Below are 26,404 nucleotides of genomic sequence, written 5' to 3' on the forward strand. Positions count from 1 at the left end.
GCATACTGGCAGGGAGCGTAAGTGTGTGTGTGTGTGTGTGTGCATGTGTGTGTGTAGAGCTGTGTATGTTAAAAATCAGTTGGAAGTGGAGGAAGGAAGTTTTCTCCTTTGTTCTTTATTTGTGTGTTTGTCTTCTTACCAGAAAGAAGAAAACTGTTTGTTTTTGAGTCCAGCTGTTCAAACATGTAATGTTACTGATGTGTTTTAACCAAGCTTAAATATGCACGTGGCTATTAATTTGTTGGTTGTAAAGAAGCATGGCTGTGTATTTCACAGACAGTGCTCAGGATCTCAGGTTGGGATATTTTTCTCATTTTTGTGTGAGCATGCTTTCACGGATAATTACCATTGTTCAAGTTTTGCATTCCCTGTCTTTCATCTCCTAAATGTTGTGCATGTCTGCTGTGTGGCACGCTTTGTAATCGATCTCTCTGTGTAATACACACACACAGACTCACACACACGTCTGTTTATGTATCCAGGGGGATGTTCCATCATGTTCAACCCCATTTTTTTCTGTTTAAACTCCCAGTTTTATTTTTGTTTCCTTCCTCCTGACGTTGTCCACACACCGGACTGCTGTTGCTGACAATGACATAGTACCAGGCCAAATACGTATGCAGAGTGGACAGTTAGCACCACACACGTGGTTAGTAGGCTTTGATGTGCTTTTGGAAAGTACAGTGAAGGAATCCTTTTAGGAAAGTAGAACAGGCTAGCCTCAGATTAGTGTTTCTTTATGAGCTCTGTACAGATCAGGTTTCTCTTTCACTACTTTTTCTGCTCTTGTTTAAGCACTGACAAAGCGATAGTGCGAGTTCTTGGCTATGGGGCCATGTGGCAGCAGCTAACAACAACGCTGGACCTCAGAATTTATCATCCAGGCTTTGTTAACCTGGAGAATACAAGGAATTCCTCTCAGCAGCTAATATCAAACTGGTGGAAACACCAACCGCCCCTCACCTTTTCAGAAAGTCACCCGCCTCTGGTTTGCCTCAGAAACACACACATATGCGCACACACAAACACAGAGCTGCTGAAAGGAGCTCTGTTGTGGCCCCTGTGCAGAACAGACTGTGGCCTTTCACCACTGTTTAATGGGAAGCTGAAAAGGTCATCGTTACCTTCTGCATCTTGCATGTCTTTGTCTGTCTGTGCACATCGGGAGTCAAGAAGTTAGATCGTATTGTGTATCTATTGTGGAATTTAGCATCATGAGTTTGAAATGCAAAACATTTCATGAATGTAACCGGAGCTCTGTAAAATCGATAACACTTCATCTCTGTTGGATTCACTGGGAGCAGATTCTCTGAATAACTGGTTTGCGTTTTCTAGTACATGTATGTGCGTTAGATGTTCACCACAAGAGAAGAGTGGAAAAAGGGAAACTGTCGTATTTTTGATGTAACTTGTTGCATATAAATTTTGAGATGATTCAGTTGTCTGCAAGTGTTGATGTTGATAGATTAGCAATGAAGATGTTAAAAGAAAACAATTCTAAACTAACATAACACAATAAGCTAATGTTCCCTTTATAGGGCACGCTTATAGGGTCTAATGTAACAAGTGTTTGGCTGTCTACACCTATAGTGACCTAGACTACTTTGAATAAGGAGTCACATTTCTTCAAGTCAAACTGACACTGTGACTTCACTTATTGTCCACTACACCCTTAAGCTTTGTATGTGGGTCAAGCACAGTCCATAAATACTGCTGCTGAGACTTGGAGAAGACCCAGGTGACAGGCTTCAGCTTGCACACAGGCTGTAGACTGTGTCAGAGGAGGAGTCCTGCTGTCTGTGTTTTTGATGGAATAGTGAGTTTGTGTTTTCTAAGGATTTGAACACCTCGAGCCTTCTGTCTCAATAGTGAAGGACAGCTGCCCTCTAAGTCCACCTTAAGTCAACTGAGCATTAAAGCAACATTGGTTGGTTTGTAGATAATTTGGTATTTATAATTATGTCTATGCAATGTTAAAAAAGCAGAACTTTTTCAACTGAGTTCGCTGCACTTTTTTTGTTTTTGTTTAAATAACACTTCTAACTGTTGTTTCTAAGGTGAGGCATGTGCACGAACAGATGTCAGATTCCCCTGCCCCTCTAGACCCACACTCACTGTCAGCTAACCATTTCACTGATACACTTTGACCCATTCACTGAGATTACATTGGTTCAGTCCACATGCTCTATTACTGTCAGCAAGTAGCCAATAGGTAATGGATAACTAATGTATTATTTAGCCTAGCCACAAAGACGCTCACAAAACTCACAACTTCCTGATGCATTTTGCTTTCGTGTAAACTCAGTTAGAGGGTAAAGTTTAGCAGTTGCTTTAGGGTGGAATATTTTTTGTAAAGCATGATCTGCTGCAGTGGAATGTATTTCCTTAACTGTAGATGTTTAGTTGAAACTAAATCAGCCTGAGCCTTGAATTGAGTCAATAAGTCTTCTTGCTTGCACTTGGGTGTCCGCACGGTAAGTTGATGCATGCATGCATTTAATAATGTATAGGTGAAACCTTACCTTTTTCCTTTTTTCCTTTTTCTTTTTTCTTTTGGAGCTGCTTGGTGTAAGAATTAGCTGAAGAGCCTAGAAAGACAACAGCTCTCTTGTGCACCACCACAGCATAGAGGCCGAACACATTCCTCTGGAAGTCTAGACAAACCTGTGGGCTTCTGTCATTACAGTAATTTACATTTCTCTGCTGTCTGCAAAGTAACGCTAGCTGCTGATGCTGCATGCTCCAAATATAAAGTTGTATGTTGTTAAGAGACTGATTATCATTGGCTTTAAGCATCTGCATTATATTAAAATACTTCTAAAAACATGCACATAAATGCCACGTGCAGAACACAATAAGATGGGTATATCATTTCCAGGCAAATAGTGGCAGGTGACATAATCTCTCAGGAACATTTCTCCTGAGAGCTGAACAATGAGTTTGGGAATTCGGCTTTGCTGCAAAAACACTCAGGCTGTTGTGTTATTAAAGTCAGTGTTTGCACTGCCACCAAACCAATTTCCCCTTTTTATTAAAAGGCTTCACTGTCAGAGGGTGGGAAACTGTGTTTGTGTGTTTATGTGTGTTGTAAACCCATGTGGTCTGGGGGTATCGAATTGATTCAATGCTGGAGGGCTACCGGAACCCCAGTTCAATGTAATTGAATACATTTTTATCGCTTCTACACAAGTTTCTCAGCTGTGTTTGCACCATCTCTTGTGGGAAATCAACCATAAAAAAGGCAGCTTGAGAATCAGTCGTTTTTATCACATTGAATAAAATAAAATTTGCAGCAGCCCACACTCTCCTCAAGAGGCATCTGGGTTACCATCAAAACAAATCTAGCGACGTTAAGATGAAACTCTACTGCAAACCGCCTTCATCCTGTATGGGAATGTAAATGGAAGACAAAGGCAGCAGATGTTTTTAACCAGCCCATAAATAGATTGTTTAAAAAGAACAAAAATCTCAAAACCCATTTAGTGGATAAGTAAACCAATGTGTCTTTGACATACAGCTCCAAACAAGCACTTAGATTAACCTGAACTTGTGCATTTTATCGCTTCATGGGATTAATGCCTAGTGGTGGATACTAAATACTAAATTACTGAGCTGTCATTGCTATGAAACAAATTAAGCCTGCTGTTACGTGGAGCACAAACTCTTTCAATTTACCTTTTCAATCGAATATAATTAAGGTTATCTGTAGGAATTCACCAGCTTTGTGTTGGTGTTGATACAATGGATTAAATTAATATATGCATGGCTGTTCCCTAAATTTTCCTGGATGCAATCAATCTGGATGAAACTTACTGTATAAACTGCCTACAGTTGGGAGTGAAGGGAGGGAGATGGAGCACAACTGAGGAAGAGAGTGGGGATGAATAATTAAATTAAATGCAAAGTGGTGTATAAACACAAGCAAGCAGGAGGTGTGGAGATGATTCCAAGGATGGGATTTGGAAGCTGTTTCCAGGAATCCACAACATGTGGTCAAAAATGCTAATTGATTATTAGAATAAGCCGCCTCAGATGTTTCAGCAGCCAAATTATGGCTAGTTTAACAAAACCGTTTTCTGCTGTGCTAATGGGATCAGTTGGCCATTTTATCATTATAAACCCACATTGGGTAATACAGTGTTAACACAGGGGTGATGCTGGCTGAGAGTGGACCTCTGTTTATTTTATTAAAAATCATAAATCATTTTGTGATAAATGGACCCATTAGACAGCAATTGTCATTTACTACATTCTTGATCCGTTTCATGTAACGTTGGATAAAAACAAATCTAATTTCCTTTGAAAAACAGGAGTTTTTGTGACTGTAGGTTTTGAGCAATTGTTTGGATCTTATTCATCCGTAGCTTAGTGTTTGTTTAAAGCCTGGCATTTAATCATTCAGTGCAATGCTTTAGTAGAGAAAGCATTTGTGTACGTTATAGCTCATTAAAATAGTCGAAAAACTGTGGAACTGCCTGCATGTTGTACAACACAGTTGTAAAAGTGAAGCGATGAAGGGAAAGGTTTTTTTACAATCAGTTTTACAGATGCCCTGAGTGAGTCAGTGTTGCAGATAACAAACACTCCCAAGTTTCCAGCCTTTTCTCTCTGGATTCCTCTAAATTCTACAGAGTTTATTCAAAGGGCCAAACCACAGGTTTGTCATGAGGGGACTAACCTCAGTGTAGCTCTTTCCAACCTAAACTGGGAACATGATCTCTGACCTGCTCACCACCCTGTTGAGATCAACACCCTGGACAGCTAAGCCATGGCTCAGTGGTTCTGGCCACACTGCATCTAAACATAGGCGACAGAGTCACATTTTTCTTCATACTCCTTTGTAGTTTTAGTGCCTTTTGAAAAGACCATCCAGTGAACAGGGAGATGTTTAGCTGGATTCGAATGTATTTGCATCTCAGTTTGGAGGCCTGTGTGTAGTTAGTGAGGAATGCCCCAGGCCCAAAACTGGAATAAATCACAATCTCTGCAATCCACACTTTTTTTTCCTCCCTTCCTTCTCCCCCTCTGCATGCCTTTCTTTGTCCTCCTCTCACTGACCTTATCTTGTTTACCTCCCCCCTACTCAACGACAGCCATCTTCCTTTTTGCTTCTCCTCTGTATCTCATGCCTATCTGCACACATCTGCCTTTTTTTTTCTCTCCACACTTCGGTCTTCTTCTTTTTCTTGTGTCTTGCTGTTTTTCTCTGAAATGCTTTGCTGCAGAGATGAGACTTCTGGCTATATTTACAAAAAAGCAAAGCAATCTGATGCCGCTGGAAGCAATAAAAGAGAAAACCTCTTTAGTGCCTGTAATTGAAAACAGCATCACAGTGAGTCACTCTGCTTTCCTATAGCTTAAATAAATTTTGTTTGTCCATGAAGCAGGGGAGCAGTAGAGCTAAGGAATGGCATGGCAAATGTGCAAGTCATCCAGGGGTGATTTATTACCACTAAGCAAGCAACAATGAAAACTGATGTTTTTAAATGACCCTTAATTGTCACTGAAAAACAAATCTGATTCATCCAAACTGTGCTTGTGCTGTTTGATCAGCAACATAAGCAAACATATTCCACAACTGTCATCGCAATTTTTCTCAAATGTAACGTTTGCATGCCCATTTCCCATCAGACTTGAAACTAGTGGGGGGGGGGAAACAAAATGCTGAGTTTAGAAGCGGCCCAATATAATTATTCTTAAAAGGCTGTGGCCGGTTGAAGCCATCTGAGAGGCTCATTTAATCCACCTCCAAAGGATTTACACCATCAGTTTGCATGACAACATATTAAAATACCTGAGGTTCCCACAGTATGTCTTACATCCCTATTTGACTCAACAGTAATTTTTTCAGTCAGCCCATTGTGTTTGATAGGTTTGAGGTAATGTCCAACAGCTGTTAAGCCATCAGAGCCAGACATTTTCCAGGTGGAGGTAAAAAAAATAAAAATGTTAACATTTATAAGGCCATTCTCCAACCACTTCTTGTCTGACAGCTGTGTTACCGGCTAAAAACCATGACAGAGGGTGAATATGTGCATCTGATAAATGGTCAGTGTATCCAGATGCTTTGACACGCTCTCTGCACCACTGATATGATGCTTCACTCACCACATCATAGGGTTTGTAGTTTACCAAAGTTGGCTAAAGGTCTAAAGAAGTGTCCTACCCATGAATGAAGTGATTCATTTTTATTGTAGAGAAGAGTTTGGTTTCCCACGGTAGTGGTTGAAGACTCCTTTTGTGTGGTGTTGTGATGTTTGCCAAGTTGTTTATGGTGTTAAATTCTTCTTTAACTTGAGAAAATCAGTACATTGGTTTCATGAAGGACAGTTAATCTTTTGAAGAGCCTTTGTGCTTCTGGCTGGGAAACCAGTTAGTTACCACCAACAACTCTTTTTGTCCGTCTCTCATTCACTCTGTATCTTAGCTTTTATAATTCCCACCCACAGTGGAAGATGAGCAAATAGTAACTGAAGATTAAACAGAACAGACATGCTGCAGAGGTGCTGAGCATTGTTCTGAAATGAGACTCATTTCAGGAAGTCCTCAGACCAAATACTGTAATTGATTGTTTCCACAAAGCTTACACAGAACCAAAAACCTTTTTCTTCCTGTTTTAAAGCCACACTGATCACAAAATGAGAAGTGTGCATATCAAACTGGAGAAAAGTGTCTAAGCTCAGAGGCTGGGAATGAGGACTGTGCTGGGACCGCAGAAGTAAGATCTACAGTTGCAATAAAAAGAACAAATTTCTTTTATCCCGTGTTATGCCCTTTGAAAATGGGTCGATGCTCAGCTCATGGTTGTGCACGAGTCCTGACAGTAAAGCCTTTGGATTAGATTAAACAGGTATCAAAGTAGCTGACAATCCACCATCTATTAAATGTTTCAGCTCGAACAAAAGATTAAGCTTGTACAGATGATCTTCTCATCATTATATCTTAGTGCTTTGCAGGTGTAGCTGCTGTTGGATGATATGTTAAGTATTCCATCTTGTTCATTTCATGTCCCTTTCCTTTGATGCTTTCCCTGGTATCATGCCTTTGAAGCTCTGTTGTTGGAGCCCTGGTTGCCACAGTGTCCTAACTCCTGGCAAACATCTCTGTTTACAGCACAAAGCTGTCACAGGAAAAAATCAGCAAGGGATTTCAGGGGGAAAATACATGGTGTAGAGAAGAAGAGGTTGGAGGTTTTGTATTATCCAGCACATTTAATAACAAAGCTAAAAGCCAAATGAGTAGCAGAAAGGAGGAGGGGTTCAAACAGGAGAGATACAAGAGTTGGTGTGCAATAGGGAACACCGCTGAGAGAGGATCAGTGTGAGCAGGGAGGAAAGGGTGAGGCTGAGGGGAAAAAGACATGAGCGAAACAGAGGTATGGGAACAGGGGAGGTGCAGAGGGGAGGTGGAGGGCAGTGAGTCGCTGTAAGTTGCTGACTGACTTTTGGAACAGGATGAGGAAGTGGTGAAGAGGCCAGGAGAGCTGCTTCCATAGGTGGGTCTCTATGACACATGGATGCACACACAATGGAGCATATTATAAAAGCAAGACTTAATGTGTTAACATGAGCTAGTTTTGAGCTTCTACAGCACTGCCATTCCTCAGATTTTTCTTCTTCTTCCATTAATCAGTGCAGTGCCAGTTTGAAGTGTGTTGACTTTTCTACCAGCCTGTTGATTTATTTCCCAGAGTGATACGGGGGAACTGTCCTGCTGTCTGGGCTACTTTCTCCTTGTAACAGGTCGAGTATTCGCTGGAATCCAAAAGCTGTTAAACTCTTGGCAGGCAGTCCAGGGGCTGATATTTGCATATGTACGTACAGATCAGCTGTGCGCTCAAACAGAGGAAAGTCTGAGTGTGTGAAGTCAAGGCAACCAGCATGTTTAAATGCGCAAAGTCAAGCATGTACTCAGGGCTTTTGTGTGTGTTAGCTGTGGGTGGATCAGGTTTCAACCTCACCAGTCTCACTCTTTTCCACTCTCACATTAGCAGGACAGTAACACTGCACTGTAGAGAGCAAGGGAAAGGGAGGCCTTGCGAGGGGTAGCATGGTACATGGACTGTGTATCTAATGACACACAGACATAAACACTGTCGTTGTGTAAATTTGTCACATACACAGCTCGAGAGGTACGGTGACTTTGGCATGCGCAGACCTCAGTGAACTTATTAAAAGTTTAATAATTCTCTTGTGATTGGACAAACATCTGCAGGCATTTCACAGAAGGACATGAAGTTAATCATTACAAAAACAAAGTGAAGAGATGTCGTTCTGCCAATTTTAAACTACTCTAATTCCACAGAGCGAATTTTCTGATAGTTTTACTTTTGGGTTGAGAAACTGTTCTGGCATGAGACCAACCAGGACCTTGAAAGTCAGGAGGTGCTTTTAGTTGTTTTTCTGTCTGTCTTCTAGACAGTCTGCCACATTTGTTCCAGACCGAAATAAACAACAACCATTAGATGGATTATCAGAAACTTTTGTGCAGACATTCACTAGAAGATGGATCCCAGAGTTTTCCTTTAGATATAACAATAACTAATAGCCCTTTGTAAACAGTAACAAAGTGCATCACAGGTTGAATAAAACCAAACATTAAAGATGCAGTGATGTGCATGGCCACTTGCACCATTAATCAAGTTTCTCCCTATTAGGCAAACATGCAGGCCATTTCAGCTATAACTTGTTTTTTTGTGCCATCAACCATCCAAGCTGTTGTTTAACTGGGTGTTCACACGAGTTTTCCCAGTCAGGGATGCATTTTTCTGACACTGCAGGAATCCCCTATTATCTTGTTTAAATGTGTATGTGTGTTATTAACAGATTTTGCTGTAGTTTAATTCTACTGATAGCTTTTCTTCTGAACTGCCAGCACCTGAAGAGCTGCTTAGCTGAACTGGTTTGTTTTATAACAGGAAGTTGTCAATCATTACATATTTCAGCACTGTGACAGTTTGGTGCAGTACATTACTTCCTCCTATAGATTTCCAAGGAACCAAGAATCTTGAAATTCTTGTAAAAAGTCTACTCATTTTATTTTGTTTTGTTTTCTTTAAAAAAAACTTGCTATCATTTTACTTGCAGTACCTGTTTTCACAGATGAGCTGTTTATCTGTTATTGCTTCTTCCATATTATACTTGTGAGTAACTCAAGCCTTCTCTGTTTCTGTTTGTGTTACATCAGGACCTGAAGTGTTTTCCAGCTACAGCAGCAGTACCATGTCTGAGGCAGTGGTGCCTGATGCTATGGTGTCCCCAGCAGTGGGTGGACTGTATGGGGAGAAGGCTGGCGGCCCCATGTTGGACTTCAGCTATGTGGGTATTGATGCCATTCTGGAGCAGATGAGGAGGAAAGCCATGAAGCAGGGTTTTGAGCTCAACATTATGGTTGTGGGTAAGCAGAGCCTGTTTACACTCACTAAAATACCTAGATTTGGTTCGCACAGTAGTTGTCGGTCACATAGCATTGCAATGATCAAATCTTTGGCTGCTTACGCACTCACACATTAAAAGAAATGCATGTCATAGCAGATATAACACCGTCACCCTCCGTCATTACTTTAATTGGAATGTTTCCGTTTCTTTTCTTTTTTTTGTTGTCGCTCACACTTTATGTGGTTTCTTTCTTTCTCTTGTCTTTCACTGCTGTGATCACCTACTTCCCCACTCACCTACAAACAACACCCTCTATTTCTCCATATATTCGCACCACGATCACGCAAACACACACGCTCAACGGCAGCACATTTACAACAGCCTCACAGCAAGCACAGACTTACAGGACACATACGCAAGCTACGCTTGTTCATATTAGTGAATAGTCACACACATAGTCAGACTTATGGAGCCTATCACCACACTTTTTTCTCTTTCTATTTACAAACAAGTGATGTTTCCACATTCTCTCCACCCGTCTGAACGAAACACCCAGCTTACATCATTAGACATACACACACAATTATGGGCATGCTGAGGTTTGTCACATGGAATGTAAATGGGGCTGGCACCAGAGGAAAGAGGTTAAAGATATTTAACCAGCTTAAAAAACTACAGGCAGATGTTGTTTTATTACAAGAAACTCACAGACCTGTTACAGGTTTAAACGAACTTAAAACACCTGAGTTTCCTAATGTGTTTGCAGCTTGTTATAATTCTAGACAAAGAGGAGTAGCAATTTTAATACATAAAAATGTTAATTTTACAGTACTTGATACAGTTATGGATCCAGAGGGTAGATTTCTAATTATTAAACTATCAATATTGAACAAAAAACTATGTATTGTAAGTATATATGGTCCAAATGTTGATGAACCCTCATTCTTCCACGGATTTTTTAGTGCACTCTCTGAACACCTTGATTGCACACTCATTCTTGGAGGCGACCTCAACCTTGGACTAAATGAAGAAATGGATAGGCTCAACACAACAGGAACTCAGCGCAATTGGCAATCCACAAATATAATCAAACAGTATATGAGCGACTATGGCCTTTGCGATGCATGGCGCTCCCTTCACCCCAACAGTAAGGAATATACTTTCTTCTCACATGTTCATCACTCCTACTCTCGTCTGGATTATTTTTTGGTCAGCAGCTCACTGCTGAGTGACATTTCAGACACTGAGATTCACCCTATAGCTGTCAGCGATCATGCTCCTGTATCTTTAACACTAATACACAAGAATAATACTACGCCAAGTAAAAACTGGAGATTTAACACATCACTACTTAAAGATGAAGACTTTATTAAATATTTTAAAAAGGAATGGACTTCATATTTAGACTTTAATGACACTCCCGGAACATCTGCTTCTGTTCTATGGGAAGCAGGAAAAGCTGTGATGAGAGGTAAAATAATTTCTTTCTCATCACACAAAAAGAAAGAAGAAAACAAAAATATTCAGGAATTAGAAAAAACTATCAAATCCTTAGAAGAAGCCTACGCGTTCCACCAAGATCAAGAAATAATGAACAAAATATGCAAAACAAAACTAGAATTAAATGAAATTATTAATAGAAAAACACAATTCCTTGTACAAAGACTTCGCTTGCAGAATTTTGAACACAGTAACAAACCAGGTCGATTTCTAGCAAACCAGTTAAAAATAAATAAAGAAAAAACAACTATATGTGCCACTAAAGATTTATCAGGGAACACAATATATGACCCTGGAAGAATAAACAAGATTTTTAGGGATTTCTATGAAACTTTATATTCACCACAAATAAACCCGTCTAAAAATGAAATTGATTTGTTTCTTGACAACGTAACTCTTCCAAAATTACTAGACAGTCAAGCAATGGCACTGGATTCGCCACTGACGCCAGGTGAACTCCAGGAAGCCCTGATAAGTATGCCCATTAATAAAGCTCCAGGTCCAGACGGCTTTCCTGCAGAATTCTACAAAGAATTCTGGACAATTTTGGCACCAGTATTCCATGGAATGTTGCAGGAAATCAAGAAAAATGGCAGACTACCACCAAATATGAATTCTGCTAACATTAGTCTCCTGCTAAAACCAGGAAAAGACCCTTTATTTCCCTCAAGTTATCGTCCAATATCCCTTATAAATGTAGACCTTAAAATAATCTGCAAAGCTCTCTCAAAGAGATTAGAGAAAATAACCCCCCTCTTAATTCATCCTGACCAAACTGGTTTCATAAAAGGTCGGCACTCCTCAACAAATACTCGTAGATTTCTTAATTTAATAGACTACTCGTACAATAAAAACATTGAAACCATAATATTATCTCTAGATGCAGAAAAAGCATTTGACAGAGTTAACTGGAAATTTTTATTTGCAACTTTACACAAATTTGGTTTTGGAAACTCTTTCATAAATTGGATAAGAATATTATACAATTCCCCAACAGCTCGTATCAGAACAAATGACCAGACATCCTCCAGCTTTTGTCTCCTGAGGGGCACCAGACAGGGATGCCCACTCTCCCCTTCACTTTTTGCAATTTTTATCGAACCTCTAGCAGCAGCACTTAGACAGGCTACAACAATTAAGGGCATAAAATGTAATAACGTAGAACATAAAATCAGTCTCTATGCAGATGATGTGTTGCTTTTTCTGCAAAACTCACAAATCAACCTCTCTGAGGTAATTACTCTAATAAACTGGTTTTCAAGAGTTTCAGACTATTCAATTAACTGGCCAAAATCTACAGTTCTTCCCATTAACTGCTCCTTCCACAATTCATCTTCTGCCCCACTACAATCTGGAAATATTAAATATTTAGGTATTATTGTTTCTCCTAAGCTTTCAGACTTAATTAAATTAAACCACATCCCACTTCTAAAGAAAGTAGAAGGCGATCTGACTAGATGGAAATCTCTACCCATATCACTCATGGGAAGGGTCGCCACTATAAAAATGATGATCTTGCCAAAAATAAATTACTTATTTTTAATGATCCCTAACAAACCATCACAAGATTGGTTCAGATCTCTGGATTCACATATTTCTAAATTCCTTTGGAAAGATAAACCCCCGCGCATCAGCTTAAAAACGCTACAAAGAACCAAGGATAGAGGAGGACTAGATCTGCCTAATTTTCACCAATACTTCTTAGCCAACAGGCTTCAGTTCATCTCAGAATGGTTAAAATGTACCCTCTTAGATGAGCCCTGGCTAGATGTTGAACAGGCACTATGCAATGATCTAGAGATTTCAGACCTACCATTTATTAGCTCAAACATCAAAAGACATGAATGCTTTAAAAGCATCAACATCAGCTTTTCTCTGTCAGCATGGTGGGAGTTTCTAAAAATAACGGAGTCTTCATTAATCCCATGCAAACGTACACCTATCTGGAATAACCCTGACATATTACAAAACAAAAATATGATTAATTTCCCAGAATGGAGTTGTAAAGGAATTAAATACTTAGAACATATATTAGAGGGAACAGAATTTATTCCATTTGACAGACTAGTTACACAATATGGGATCAACAAGAAAAGATTTTTAGAATATCAACAAATTAAATCCATAGTAAAAAAGAAATTTAACCTCAGTCAAGTTGAATTACAAACACCACCAAGTGTGGTTCAATTTCTTACTCTTAAATCCCCCAAACTATTATCTAAAATATACAGAACACTTTCTAAAATAGATGAATCAATATCCCTTCCTATTGCAAAGTGGGAAGCAGATTTATCAGTCAGCTTAGACCAAAACGTCTGGTCTCAGATTTGCTTAAAAACCTTTAAATTTATTAAAAATCCCAATCTGCAATTAATACAATACAAAATACTGCATAGAGTGCACTATACAGGTCATCGAATGTTTAAGATGGGCTTTACATCCGCCAACAACTGCTCACACTGTCAAGGCAATACACCAGACAGTTACATCCACGCTCTTTGGTTCTGTCCACCAGTGCAGAAGTTTTGGCACGAGATATGTGAGGACTTATCAAAGTGTCTGAAATGTAAAATTCCAACCTCCCCTTTAGTATGCTTGTTGGGAAATTTGGATGATGTCACTACAGAAATTAATACAGTCCACATGGTTTTTATTGCCCTATGCATCGCCAAGAAAACGGTCCTCATGAACTGGAAAAATAAAAATAATCTTAATTCTAGCCAATACAGAAACTATCTAATAGATCACATTAGTCTCGATATAGCCTCTGCCACCACATTAGATCAATCCCTCTGGGCTCCTTTGATCGGCTCCATCACCTAGCGGGGGTGGGGGGTCGTGGTTTGGTCCCACCTTGGCTATTGTGGTTGATGTGGAGGTTGGGATGGGCTTAGGGCACCTGGAGGACCCCTAGAGACGTTATCCCTGGAGGGCTTAACCCGGGGGTTGTGTTCATAACCTGGTTAGTGGCTCTGGTCGCTCTCAGAGGTTGTTCTCCTCGTGGCCGCGTGCAGCGGGGCTGGAGGATGGTCTGTGCTGGCGGACGTAGGTTACTGGCCTGGTGGCCTGGCTGCCCCTGAGTGGATCCGGGGCGGGCGTGGGGGTTTGGGGTTCGGGGGTGCTTCGCCTCCGTGCTGGGGCTCTGGCTGGGCCTTGGGGGCTTCGGTCCTCGTCGGTGTGTCGCCGAGGTTGTGGGCGGGTGGGTGCACGGGGGCTCAGCCCTGGCGCAGGGGGCCTCTTGTGCATCGGCCTAACCGGGGGGCTCTTGAACTGGCAGGGAGGTTGTTCCATCTTTGCAGGAGTCCACTCTGCAGGTGGGGGAGAGACATAGGAGAGGTGGAGAATAAACTTAACCTGGGTGTCTGTGTCTTGTGTAGTCTGGGAGATGATTGAATGTTGGGGTGGGTACAGTTTCCTCTGCGGTGGGGTGGGGTGGGCTGCCCCGGGTCCTGTGGGGCTTGGCGGTGTTGCTGCCGTAGGCCCCGGTCTGGATGGGCCTGGGCTCCCTTGCCTTGGTGGATACCAGAGGACGGGGGTGCATATTGGGGTCAGCGGGGGAGCTGGCCCTAGGGAGGGACACCCTCCCCTCCCTTCTTTTCCTCCCCATCCCCGGCTGCCTCCCTCTTCACGCTCCACCACACCCACCCACACAGGTAGGGCTTTGGGGTGCGGGTGTGTCACCAGGGTGCAGGGGAGACATTCCCCCCCCCTCTGTCCTCTTCTGGCCACCTGTGCCTCAATTTTATCTCACAACTTAGACATCCACATTACTTACACTCTCATAACACACACATATATATATATATATATATAGGGCCTTGAGGGTGGGCACGTTAACGGCGTCCAGTAGACGGTCTGTGTATTCAAACCTGCCTCTGGCGCCGGTGCCCACCTCTCAATTTTAAATCCATGTAGACATTGAGGGTTCTCGGGAGGGGCCGTGCTAACACCTGCTGCTCTCTGGCAGCAGCACCATGCTCTCCCTTGTTTTAAATACACTTTAGAGCAACACGCAGCAACACTACACTTGAGCGGGAGGAGGGAGGTATGGGGTCTTAACACACCCCTGTTCTCTGCTAGCCATCGGGGCGGGGGGGCTGGGAAGAGATGCTGGCTGTCCGATTGGCCTCCCTGCTGCTGCGGAGCCTGGGGCGGTCTGCTTGCCTCCACCCCGGAGGGAAGGGTAACATCTCTTGGGTCTGGGTGCCGTTTCCATCTCTGGGGGTGAGGATACCTGGACCCGGGATATAGAGTATGTTTGGGGAGTGTGATTGTGTGTACATGTCCATTTACGTTTATTCCTGCGTTGGGTGAGTGCTGAGTGTTTGTATATGTGTGCATGAGGGTGGGAATGCATGTCTGTGTCTGTGTGTGCCTGTTTGTCTGTGTCTATATGTCAGGTCGGGTCTTAGACTTCACCTCTCTGGGAACTCCAAGGCCCTCCAAAGTGTGGAGGCCTATCTCCCCTCACCACACTCCCTGCCAGTGACTGATGCCCTCAGGGGTCGGTGCGTTGGTGGTTCTTGGTGTCCGGGGCTGGGCGCTCAGGTATGTACCAGCTCACTCCCGGTGACTACTTGGCGGGGCCTGGCGCCTGCTGCTCGGTCAGGCCTCTTCCGGGGCGCGGGGGGCCCTCGGGCCTCCGGCCTCTGTGCCTGCGGCTCGGTTCACTCTGGCACAGCTGGCTGCCGGCAGAGCCGGCGGGCACGCCGGTGCAGCCCCCTCTAGCTTCTGCCCGGTGGCTACTGGGTGACCCCTCATCTGGGGATCCTCAGCCCTTCCCATGAAGGTGGCACGGATGCCCCTCCGGTGGTCCTCCTTGGGCTCTTGCACTCTGGGGCCTCTGGATGTCTGGGGCCTGGATCTCCTCCATGCCTGCTTCATGCCCTGGGGGACGGGGCTATGGCTCTCTACATCCTCTAGCAGACCATTACATGGGGAAACCATTTGAATACAAGCGCGCCGATCCACACAGGTGTGCACATGGGTGTTCACTATTCGTAGACTTAAATCACACCTTTCTTGGCTGCTACTTCAAAGCACATTGTGCGCTGTCTGTCCTGCGTGCTGCACAACAACATTCAATATTTAGTATTTACTGCTGTTTACACTTAGCTAGATTAATGCGATGGTGTTGTGTATAGTATGTTGCATTGTTTTGTTTTTTTTTTGCTTGTTTTCTATTCTTTTTCTCTCAACAGGTGATCCCGGAGATATTTTTTCTTCCCCCCTTTCTCACTGTCCCTCTCCCCTTCTGTTTTTCTTTTCCTTCCTCTTTCTTTCTCCCTTTCCTATCCCTCACTCATGTCTGTCCCGTCTGTAACAACTGAAAATAAAATAAATAATAAAAACAAAGGTCGATCAAATGGACCAATACGGCAATGCCATGATGATCCATTTGGCAAAATAAATCCATTGGGTATCCTTGTTGGTCTTCAGACAACAATTCTGACGGCTAAAGAACCAAATGGGACAGGCGGGAAAAAAAAAAAAAAAAAAAAAAAGAAATGCATGTGAAGCATTAGAAATAATTCCAGGAATTGCCTTTGGGTAAGACTTTTGAGTCAGAGGTGGTGCTTCACCGTGGATAACTACTGTTAGCAAATGTTCAGTTGAAATAATATTTCCCATCTTTACTCAAAAGTGTGGCCTTCTGCAAATAAATGGTTGCATTGATGGTTGTATGCACTTAAATCTCACAATAACCTCAGTTATGTATAACTAGAGCTGAGACTGAGTCATGATGCTTTTCTCTCTAATCAAGTTTAAATAGAAGCCTGAAGCTTTTTTCTTTTCTTTTCTTTTTTTTTAAAATTGGGCATACTCATCACTGTGATCAGACACCTTTAAAATAAGAGCTAATTACACACCTCAGGATCAAACAGGCCACCATCGAACCCACCCAATCTCACTGCTTTACGTCTCCTGCATGTCGTCTCCACACATGGTCTGTGTCTCATCCTCAAATAAAAAAAAATGTGCTTGAAAGCAGCCCCAGGCCTGAGTGGGTAAACACAACTAAACAAAACTGGTTTCCATGGTTTTTTGAGTGTCTGTTGTTTTTTTTTTTGTTGTTGTTGTTGTTTTTATTATCAAGGTGAAATTATTTAACTGCATCACAATGTAGGAACAATTGATGGTTTTTAAGAACTGGATAATTAGTTTGGCATCTTTATAACTGATGGATTTTTACCTGCATAGAGGACTTTATGCTCCCCTCCAAAAATTGTAGCAAAAGTGAAAGGAAATCAACAAAAAAAACCGCATTTTCACTGGATTTTCATTATTTTAATTCTCATTTGTTAAACAAAATGGAGTGATAATGGACTGATTATAAAACATAAGACTCAGTCATGCTTAGGCCCAGGTGCAGTAGCTACAATATAACAGTTTAAAACTAACAGAGCAGGTGGATTTACTTCCTTGTCTATAAAGAAAGAGGACACCCAGGGGGAAACCCCTACATCTAAACAGGATAACGAGAAGAACAATTTTTTTTTTTGGTAAGATAATGAATTGTGATAACTTTGACTGTTATTTTTAAATTTTCCTTCCACCTTGTTTGCTTTTTCTTGTGAAAATGTTTGCTGCCAGACACAATTTAACAGTTTAAAAAGCATCTGTACGACTTTGACCTCATACAGAAAGCACTTGTGGGATTTTGGCACCACCTCACTGTTTTGTGATGGTTGGATGATGGATGCAGACACTTTGGAGAAAGCAGCTGTTGGAGCGAGTTTGGACACGGCTCAGAGTGGCATCAGTACTGCCAAAGCACTGTAGCAGATAAAATGCTAATTTGCCACGTGGACTTTTGAGTCCTTTAACTTCCAGCTGTTGAGCTTCATATTTGTTCTGTGAATCCGTGTTTGCGTGGAGTGTGTGCTGCTGTGCATGCGAGTGCATATCCATAAATCAAAGTTCTGAATGTTGACTTAACCTGAGGATGAACTTTGAGTGGTCATTTCCCTGTGGGCCCCTCCAAACAGCTCTTCATTAACCCGTGGTGATGTTAGCATGAGGTCGAAGGGTCACAGGGGGTCTCATCCATATAGACAGACAGCTGATAAATAAAGTCTGTTTCGATTTGCCCGGATGGGGAAGCATTTTATCCTCTTACTGTAGTAAAACAAGAGCATCTGTGTTGTTATATGCTCAGAAAGTGTCTTGAAATGGTAGTTATAAGATTAAAGAAGGAGTTACATTTGTGTATTTCTGGGTGTGGCTGTTGCAGTCATGCTATTTCCCCTGCTGTTATTTTGAGTGGCTCATAAGTGCCATATGTCGTATTAGCATTTTAGGGCTATTAAAAAAAAGCTTTAGTGTTTCATATGCTGCTACCTCCACAGGATACCAGAGTAAAACTAACCTCCATCCAAAACAGCATCACCATTCACAATTAATTTACTAGTGAACACTCCCTTTGCTCATTTTATTTTTCAGTTCAGTCACTGCTTGTCATCTAGCCCCAGCCTTTCCTGTGCCATTTTTCCCAGAGGTTGATGTTGCGGTTGTGGTGGCCCACAATGTCATTAAGCTGCTTCCCCAAGAAGAATTCCCGCAGTCAAACATACTCCAAATAAACAGTCATGGATTTCAGCTTTGAACGCTAGATCTCGTTCTGCTAGGAAACTCTAACCAGAACCTGCAGCAGGTGGACAAGTCAGCCAAACTTATCGAGGCTGCAGAGCAAAACGGGGACTACTATCACAAGCTGCAATTACAACGGAGGGGCTGGATCTCATCCCACATCCACGGGATGAGACTTGTTGAGAGAGGCAGCTGAGAGAAAGGAGCTGGAGAAATTAGACAGGGGAAACGCCCAAACTCTTGTGCACGTGCACTCGTTGGAGACTTATATAGTGAATGACAAAAGACAACCATAGGCATAGCAGTTGTGGCTGTTGCTTGTCCTGTCCTGCTGTTGGCTCATTGCAGCTGCCCCTTTTTCTCATCACTTACTGCATATGAAGTAAACTGGTGTGCTTTGACGTTTTGTTGGCAGTGTTTGAGCAGACAGATGTCACAGCTTCTGAAAATGTTTGGAGTGAAGCAGGGTCATTTTATAGAATCTCGTTTGGGTTTATTATGGCACCATTGTGTAAACCGTTGGCTTCCCACTGTGTAAGCAGTCACTGTCAAAGTGTTTTTTTTCTCATTGCGTGTCATTTTTTTGTTTGTTTTTTGCTTACAGGACAAAGCGGCCTGGGAAAGTCTACTCTGATGAACACGCTGTTCAAGTCTAAAGTCAGCCGTAAGTCTGTGCTGGCTACAGCCCAGGAGAAGATTCCCAAAACAGTGGAAATCAAGTCCATCAGTCACGGTACAACTCACGACAACTGGCTTATGCCCATCTGCATTCTCACTGCTTGTCTGTGTTACAGCAGTTTGCTGCTGTGCTGGCTCTTAGTGTTCTTATGTGCTTTTATTTGTAGACATCGAGGAGAAGGGTGTAAGAATGAAGCTGACAGTCATTGACACACCAGGCTTTGGAGACCAGATCAACAATGAGAACTGGTAGGCTACAACTTAACGTTGCTGCAACAACCATATAAGCAGTGAGTTCATAATGACAAGAGTTTCTAACCAGATGTCCTCCCCTTTATTCTTGCTTTTCCTGCTTTCTTACTTTTCCTGATCTCTATCATTGTCCTTCCTCCTCTTCTTTGTCTGCCTGAGCCCCACCTCTTCCTCCTTTTACTGATCTGTCCCTTCTCTTCCTTTTCCACCCCCTTACCCTTCTTCCCCCCTCCCTCTTCTGTGTTCTCCCTCTTCAATTATCTTTCTCCACCATGGCATAGCTGGCAGCCCATCATGAAGTTCATTAATGATCAGTACGAGGCGTACCTGCAGGAGGAAATCAATATCAACAGGAAGAAAAGGATCCCAGACTCCAGAGTCCACTGCTGCATATACTTCATCCCCCCAACTGGACATTGGTAATGACACACCACAGTCGTAGTTTTAAATCTCAAAAAGACACATCTAAAAAAACATCAGTGCTGATTCCTGTCACACAAGCTGTTCTTTATGCTCTGTAGTTTTCTTGTAAACAAACATCGTGTTTTCTAAAAGTCTGACTTGGTGACAATACGAAACAATTACATCAACTGGAATTTAAATAACTTGCTGTCTGTTGTTACAGACAGCAACACTGTGCTTTGCCTGTGCATGTCAGCATATATTGGTATAGACTGTCTTTGTTTGTTCTTAACTTTTTAAATGTGAAGCAGATCTCTCTGCCTTGTTACCCCCTCGTATTGAACACACACAAGGACTCTCTATCCGGCCCACACACTCTGGAGACATGGGCTGCTCTCGCCAGGCCCCGAAGCAGCTCAGTATCCTAAGTTTTTCCCTGGACCTCTCACAGGCCCACACATCTGGCTCTCATCGAACCGTCCGGTTTACTTTCCCTCTCAGCGCTCTCTTGGTTCAGACCTGCACCGAACGGAGCTCAGGGGGTCTGGGTATACTAGCAGAAGGAATTAGGCGTTCGGTGAACACAGTCTCACGTGATAATTCACCATGCAGCTCATAGTTTCTTTTATATTCCTTTTTTTTCATTGGTGTAACTCGAGTCGAGTGCAGCGACTGGTCTTGGGAAAATGTTGAAGCAGCTGTGGACTGTCATCCCCTTTGGAGCACGCACACAAAGACACAACTGATAACAGAGCAAATGCTGCACCTCTATTAATTTTTGTCTCATGGCATGTCTTTACTCAGGCAGGGGCCTGGTGTGAATGCCGCCCCACCCCCCACCCCCCCCCCCCCCCCCCCCCCGTCTCCAGCAAGCAGTGTTTCATGTTGATCCAACACTGCAGATGTCACACGGCCCGGCCAGCAGCTGCTCCAGGCTTGCCTTAAAAAGCCTAATGGGGGGAGAGGCAGGAAGGACGCAAGAGACAGAGACTCTGTGTGTGTCTGGGTGCATGCAATCAATTCTGCACTTTTGTCTTTCTCAGTGTGCTCTTTCTCGAGTGCACAAGCCTTGTTGTTGACAACGAGCAGCCTGTGTGAAAGAGTCGTTAGCCAGGACAGAATCCGCTGCTCTAACCACATGCAGATGCTTTCTCAAACTGCGGGAAAGGCCTTAGCTGCTTCCCCTAACTGTATCAAGCAGCTGTTCACACACTCTGTGTAATGATGGGTGCATGATAAGAAGTTGGAACTGTAGATGTTCCTCCATCTGGGACGTTTCTTAGGAACATCTGCCCTCTGGTGCGAGAGCTTTGCGTTACAATTTCCTGTGCTTTTGTTCTTAAATCTAATGTCTTCCTCCCGGTTCTCTCATGTTGTGTCTCCTCAGTCTTCGGCCTCTTGATGTCGAATTCATGAGACGTCTGAGTAAAGTGGTCAACATCGTCCCAGTCATCGCCAAGGCAGATACACTTACGCTGGAGGAGAGAGACTTCTTCAAAAAGAAGGTAACATCTATTAGATTTTAGTGGCATTGCAACTTCTCTGAAGAAGTATCCCTATATTCTTTTACCCTTTTGCTCTCTGCTTGCCTTTACTTTTTTTAAACAGCTGACCCCTTTATGAGGTTTTTATTGGCTTTGTTTTCAAGGATCTCAGGATATCCCTTTCCCTCATTAACACACTCTGTGTGCGCACAGGTTTAGGCGTACATCCTGTGAGGGTTTTGCGTTTTGTTTGTTGCGGTTAGCGACTAAGCCCAAACTTTTGGCATAGATTAGCGTTAATGCAACCTTAATCTGCATCCTGTGCATATTTAGGTACAATTGTTTGATCTCTCAGAAGGATACATCAAGAACAGCCGCCTAATTAGTCCAGAGATTAAGAGACTTGTGGTGGGTTAAAGATTTGTTGTGTGTGTGTGTGTGTATTTGAACATGCTCTAACCAGATCAGGGAAGAGCTGCGAGCCAATGGGATTGACGTATACCCACAGAAGGAATTTGACGAGGACGCAGAGGACCGAATGATCAATGAAAAGATCAGGGTAAGGGCAGCAGCATCACCAAGCAGGACTTTGGGCGCTTTCTGAAATCCATTCTGTAAGGATTTCTAACTCTAATAGCCGTTTACTTTTAACCTTTTGAACAGGAGATGATCCCATTTGCTGTGGTGGGAAGTGATCAGGAGTACCAGGTCAACGGCAGGAGGTTGCTGGGGAGGAAGACCAAGTGGGGAACCATTGAAGGTACAACTCTCATTTGTATTTATATTAATGATGCACTTTTAGCAAAAAAGAAAAGGGAAAAAAAAGAAGGGAGGGTTTCTGGGAGTCAGCTGGTCACAGAGTGTCAACAATGCTCCATTCAGCTCTCCAGACAGCAGTCGTGTGCCATGTAGCTGACTCAGGCCTCCACCAGACAGTCGCTATGAAGAGGCCTGATTGTTTACTTGGTGTCCCAACCTCTCTCATTCCCTCTGCTGAATCCTCACATTGGATATGCACTGAGCAGAGAAAATGTGTAAGTTTAGTCATTTTTAATTCCAGTTTCCTCCAGCAGCTGAAGGAAACTGGTCATCATTAGTGTCATACGACTTTATGGTCACATTCATTTTGACTGCAGGATTGGACTTTCAATATTTAATTATGTTAACCACTCCAGACAGGAGGCCCCACCCCTTTATCAAGTGTCATAAAGGAAGTTTAATTTCCTGCAGAGTGTGCCTGTGCTGACACACACAGGCACACATCACTGGGAAATTCTGATGCAGTTAATTTCCTCGTAAAATACTCAAAGTGGATGAAAGCTGCAGCAGGTGAGGGCAAGAGGGCCTGCTGCATGGAGCCATCACACTAGGATCACTGACTCCACCTGCTGGACTCTTAAAGAATCTCAGCAGCAGCCATTCATGAAGCTTCTGCAGCCTGTTAGCACCTGTTTTAACTCCCCTTTGATTATTTCTAACTCAAAGCTTCTCTCTCTGCAGTTGAGAACATAGCCCACTGTGAGTTTGCCTATTTACGGGATCTCCTCATCAGGTGAGTACATGTTGTCTACTAGTCTGCAAGTCCACAAGTTTATGCCAGATGAGGATCTGGCACAGATTCATCATAAATAAAGGGATTTTTGTAATTTTAGACACAGAGAGGGAGACTCAATCATTGCATGTGGTTGGTCAGTCTCATGAATCACATGTGCCACATGTATGTCGTAGCAATAGGAATGAATATGTAAATGTTTTTAATAGAGCTGCCAATGTTAATGTGTTAACACGGATTTATCCATCATCACGCAATTAACTCATCTGGAGCGCAGAATGACGCAAAATCCCTGAAATGTCTCTGTCAATGCAATTCGGGCAGTTTGTCCAAGGTTTGTCCATTCTGCGCTCCTGATTGGTTAATTGCATTAAAAATTTTAATCGCAGTGATCGTGATAATGCGTTAACATTGACAGCCCTAGTTTTTCATTTACAAGAGGCGTCCTGCTTCAGTGAATCCACCTATGTTTTTATAGTAATCACAGTCCCAGTACAGTAAAAGCAGAAACGCAAATTTGCAGAGGGAAAAACTGATATGAGACATGTTTACAGGCACAAAGTGCAAATAAAACGAGCTATGAGCTGTTGTCTGTAAAGACCGCTGGAGTGATTCAAGTCTGCGTGTTTCCCTTCTGTCAGACACACACAACAGTTAAAGACACGGTTTGAGCGGTTTCTGTCTGACACTGCAAGTGTGCTGGTAGTTTACAGGTACATGCTGGATCAAGGTGGATTCAAAACCGTCTGAGGTTATTGTACAGCAAAATAAAGGACACAAAGGAGCAGGAGGATGTTTCCAGTCAGCATGTTAAAGTAAAAGTAGTTTTTATTTTCAAACTCGAGATAAAGTGACCATAGTTTCCTGTCGTGTGCTCGAACATTGCAGTTCTTAGGATGAGTGAAACGTAGAGAATTGGTTTCACTGTAGGGGGTCAGCAAAGGAAATCTTAGAAACAACATGTTTTATTGAGTGACGACTAGACTAGTCGATTACTCTGGCTGATAAGAGGACTTGATGTTCTTTTCAGTGGTGGATTGTGTTTTGTTTGAAGTTTTTAGAAATTAAAGGATATGAATATGCAAGCTCATCAACTGATTTGGACCCGAAAAAACAAACTATAGGTGTGAAAACGCCCTAAAAGTCAGAAAATACTGAGTAAACTATCAAAGTTGCACACAGTGTAATGGATCCAGTAAGATATCTTCTGTGCAAATACACAGTCTGTATTTTGCTCCGGCTATATTATATAATATATAATGATTCTTGTGAAATTTTAGTACTTTTCATGAGTCATCGTTCATTCATCTCATTCATCTCAGACCATCTACTGATATTTTGTTTTTGTAGCACTTGTCAGATTTGTTCAATCCAGCATGAAAATGTTATTAAAATAGCATTTTCTTCATTTTTGTGACTAAATGTTTCAGTTAAAAATATTTTTTTATTGTTTTGAGTTCTCTATATCCCATGTAGAAATGGTCTGTAGTTGTATTTTTTTGTTTTAGGTAGTGTGTTTGTGTTCAAGAATGAGACTGCTTCAGTTTGTTAATATAAATTTTGACCAGCTCATCATCTGAAACGGCAAATCCAGATTCAGTTTATATAGAACAGAATAAAATCGCCCTTTAATACATCGAGAAAGACCATTGGAAACTTCAGTTTTTCGAGTTTTTGAGATCCTCGTTCATTTAAACACAACTTCTCAGTGTGTGGACGAGCCTCTTTAAAAATCCATATATACAAAGGTGTGTGATTTTTACAGCAGTAATTATATCTGTCCACACTTTGTACCCTAAATTTTAAGGTGGTTGAGTAGAAAATGTAAAAACTGTGATGGTTTGAGATGGACGGACACTTCTGTGATGCCACCGTGTGTGTTTTTGTTCGTAGGACCCACATGCAGAACATTAAGGACATCACCAGCAGCATCCACTATGAAATGTATCGCGTGAGGCGCCTCAATGAGAATAACACGATGGTGGCTCATGCCAACGGTATCCCAGAACATCATCTCACCGCCCACGAGATGTAGACGCCGCCTGCCGCCATCACAGCGTAACTCATTTGTTCTGAGACTGATGTTCAGCAACAGTCCTTCAACTTCACTCCAACCCACTCCACTCCAAACCTACCCCTCCCCACCTCACAGGGTGCGAAAAACCCAAACGCCTGCCAGAGGGACTTCATTATCGGTGACTTTTGGTGGCTGAATGGACGGTTTATGTCAGTTTATTGCTTCATGAATGAATCCCCTCAGTATCGCTGACTGAGAGAGGGATTTTTACCTGCTTACAGTTAATATTTGTGGTGCCAAACTTTCAGCTTCCACCAAACCGAACGAACTGACACTGAAGTGCCTTAAAACGTAACATATTAAACTCGTCCACTTTTCTTTTTGCAGATTTTGGTGTTTTGTTTTTAGCAGCGCCTGTAGGAATGTGGGCCACAGTTTTGTTTTTTCCTCTAAGCACACACTTATAGCGACGTGTGAAAAGTGATGATACTTGCACTTGATCACTGCATAAAGCATGTTGGAGAAGGGCCAGGCAGCGCTTCGCCAACATGTAACACACAGTAATGTAAAGTGTGAGCAGTGCAGCTTCACTCAGCTCTCTCCCCCTTAGTTAACCCCCCCACTCCCAAAAAAGGGTTATCAGAGAGCACCTCATACGCTTGACTTAACTTTTCTGTCGCAGCTCGTGTTTCTCTTTAAAAGTTGTTTTTAATTCCCACTTATAAATGTCATTGTTTATGAATAGAAATATCTTAAGAGTGATTCAAGATGATAAAGTATTTATGCACGATATAAAATGTGAACGCCGTCAGTTGTAGTCCATATATTCAGATTAGTAACACACACTTCCCCTGGTTTGGGCCCATCATGGCGCCTTATTTATTGGAGGGTTTTTGTTCTTTTTCATAGCATGTTGGCCAAAACTGGAAAGAGAGCAAGGTTGTTGGTGCCAGGCTGACTACATTTAGACGTTTTCCAGTCCCCTTAAATTCTTTTTTTTTAATCTAGTCTTCCACTGACCAGCCCACTTTGTTTTTTCCTCCCATCATGTACTGAGGATCTTTCTTTCATCCACATATTACTTCCTAAGCTCTCACTGTCATGCTCTGTCCTGTATATTCGTCTGTGTTCTGATACATTTTTGTACTTGTATTATTGATAACAAATTTTCTTTTATCTTATTTGAAAGAAATAAAGATTGAAGTTGTAAATATTCTTGTTTGTTTTTTTCTTATATTTTTACAATGCCTAGAAGAAGAAGTCCAGTCAGCGAAAGAACTCACTCCTAAAGTTTAAATGTATACACTGATGACATTTTAGATAATTTTCTCCCACAATGGCTTTTCCATAGCATTTAATTGCAGGTGTAATTCACTTACTGGAGCACTTTAATTGCCGTGTCATTAAACTTCTTCTTGATTAGCCCCTGAAATCAATATGGCTGCCTACTAGGTCAGTGCAAAGCTGATTAGTGCTAATTACTTGAACGCATGAGTGCATCTTTTCTTCCTCGGCACGACACTGGAGAAGGCGAGACCTTCGGGATCAGTGA

At 42.3% G+C, this 26,404-nt stretch overlaps 1 protein-coding gene across 8 annotated transcripts in view; it reads left to right on the forward strand.

Annotated features, from left to right (window-relative positions):
- septin9a (septin 9a) overlaps window positions 1-26,063 on the forward strand; it is an 88,841-nt gene extending 62,778 nt beyond the window's left edge. For 7 of the 8 annotated variants that reach the window (XM_085156694.1, XM_085156698.1, XM_085156695.1 and 4 more), the window contains 9 exons: window positions 9,187-9,396; window positions 19,072-19,200; window positions 19,313-19,394; window positions 19,679-19,816; window positions 21,187-21,304; window positions 21,747-21,842; window positions 21,947-22,043; window positions 22,784-22,835; window positions 24,729-26,063. In XM_085156694.1, the coding sequence (XP_085012820.1) occupies window positions 9,187-9,396; window positions 19,072-19,200; window positions 19,313-19,394; window positions 19,679-19,816; window positions 21,187-21,304; window positions 21,747-21,842; window positions 21,947-22,043; window positions 22,784-22,835; window positions 24,729-24,870 (1,064 nt within the window). In that variant the 3' untranslated portion in view covers window positions 24,871-26,063. Of the gene's footprint in view, window positions 1-8; window positions 7,496-9,186; window positions 9,397-19,071; window positions 19,201-19,312; window positions 19,395-19,678; window positions 19,817-21,186; window positions 21,305-21,746; window positions 21,843-21,946; window positions 22,044-22,783; window positions 22,836-24,728 lie in introns of those variants that run through there. The other variant, XM_085156701.1, reaches the window with a different exon arrangement.
- The last annotated feature ends 341 nt before the right edge of the window (window positions 26,064-26,404 follow it).

This window comes from Neolamprologus multifasciatus, chromosome 4 (genome assembly GCF_963576455.1).
Source record: "Neolamprologus multifasciatus chromosome 4, fNeoMul1.2, whole genome shotgun sequence".
In the NCBI taxonomy this organism is placed as follows: domain Eukaryota; kingdom Metazoa; phylum Chordata; class Actinopteri; order Cichliformes; family Cichlidae; genus Neolamprologus; species Neolamprologus multifasciatus.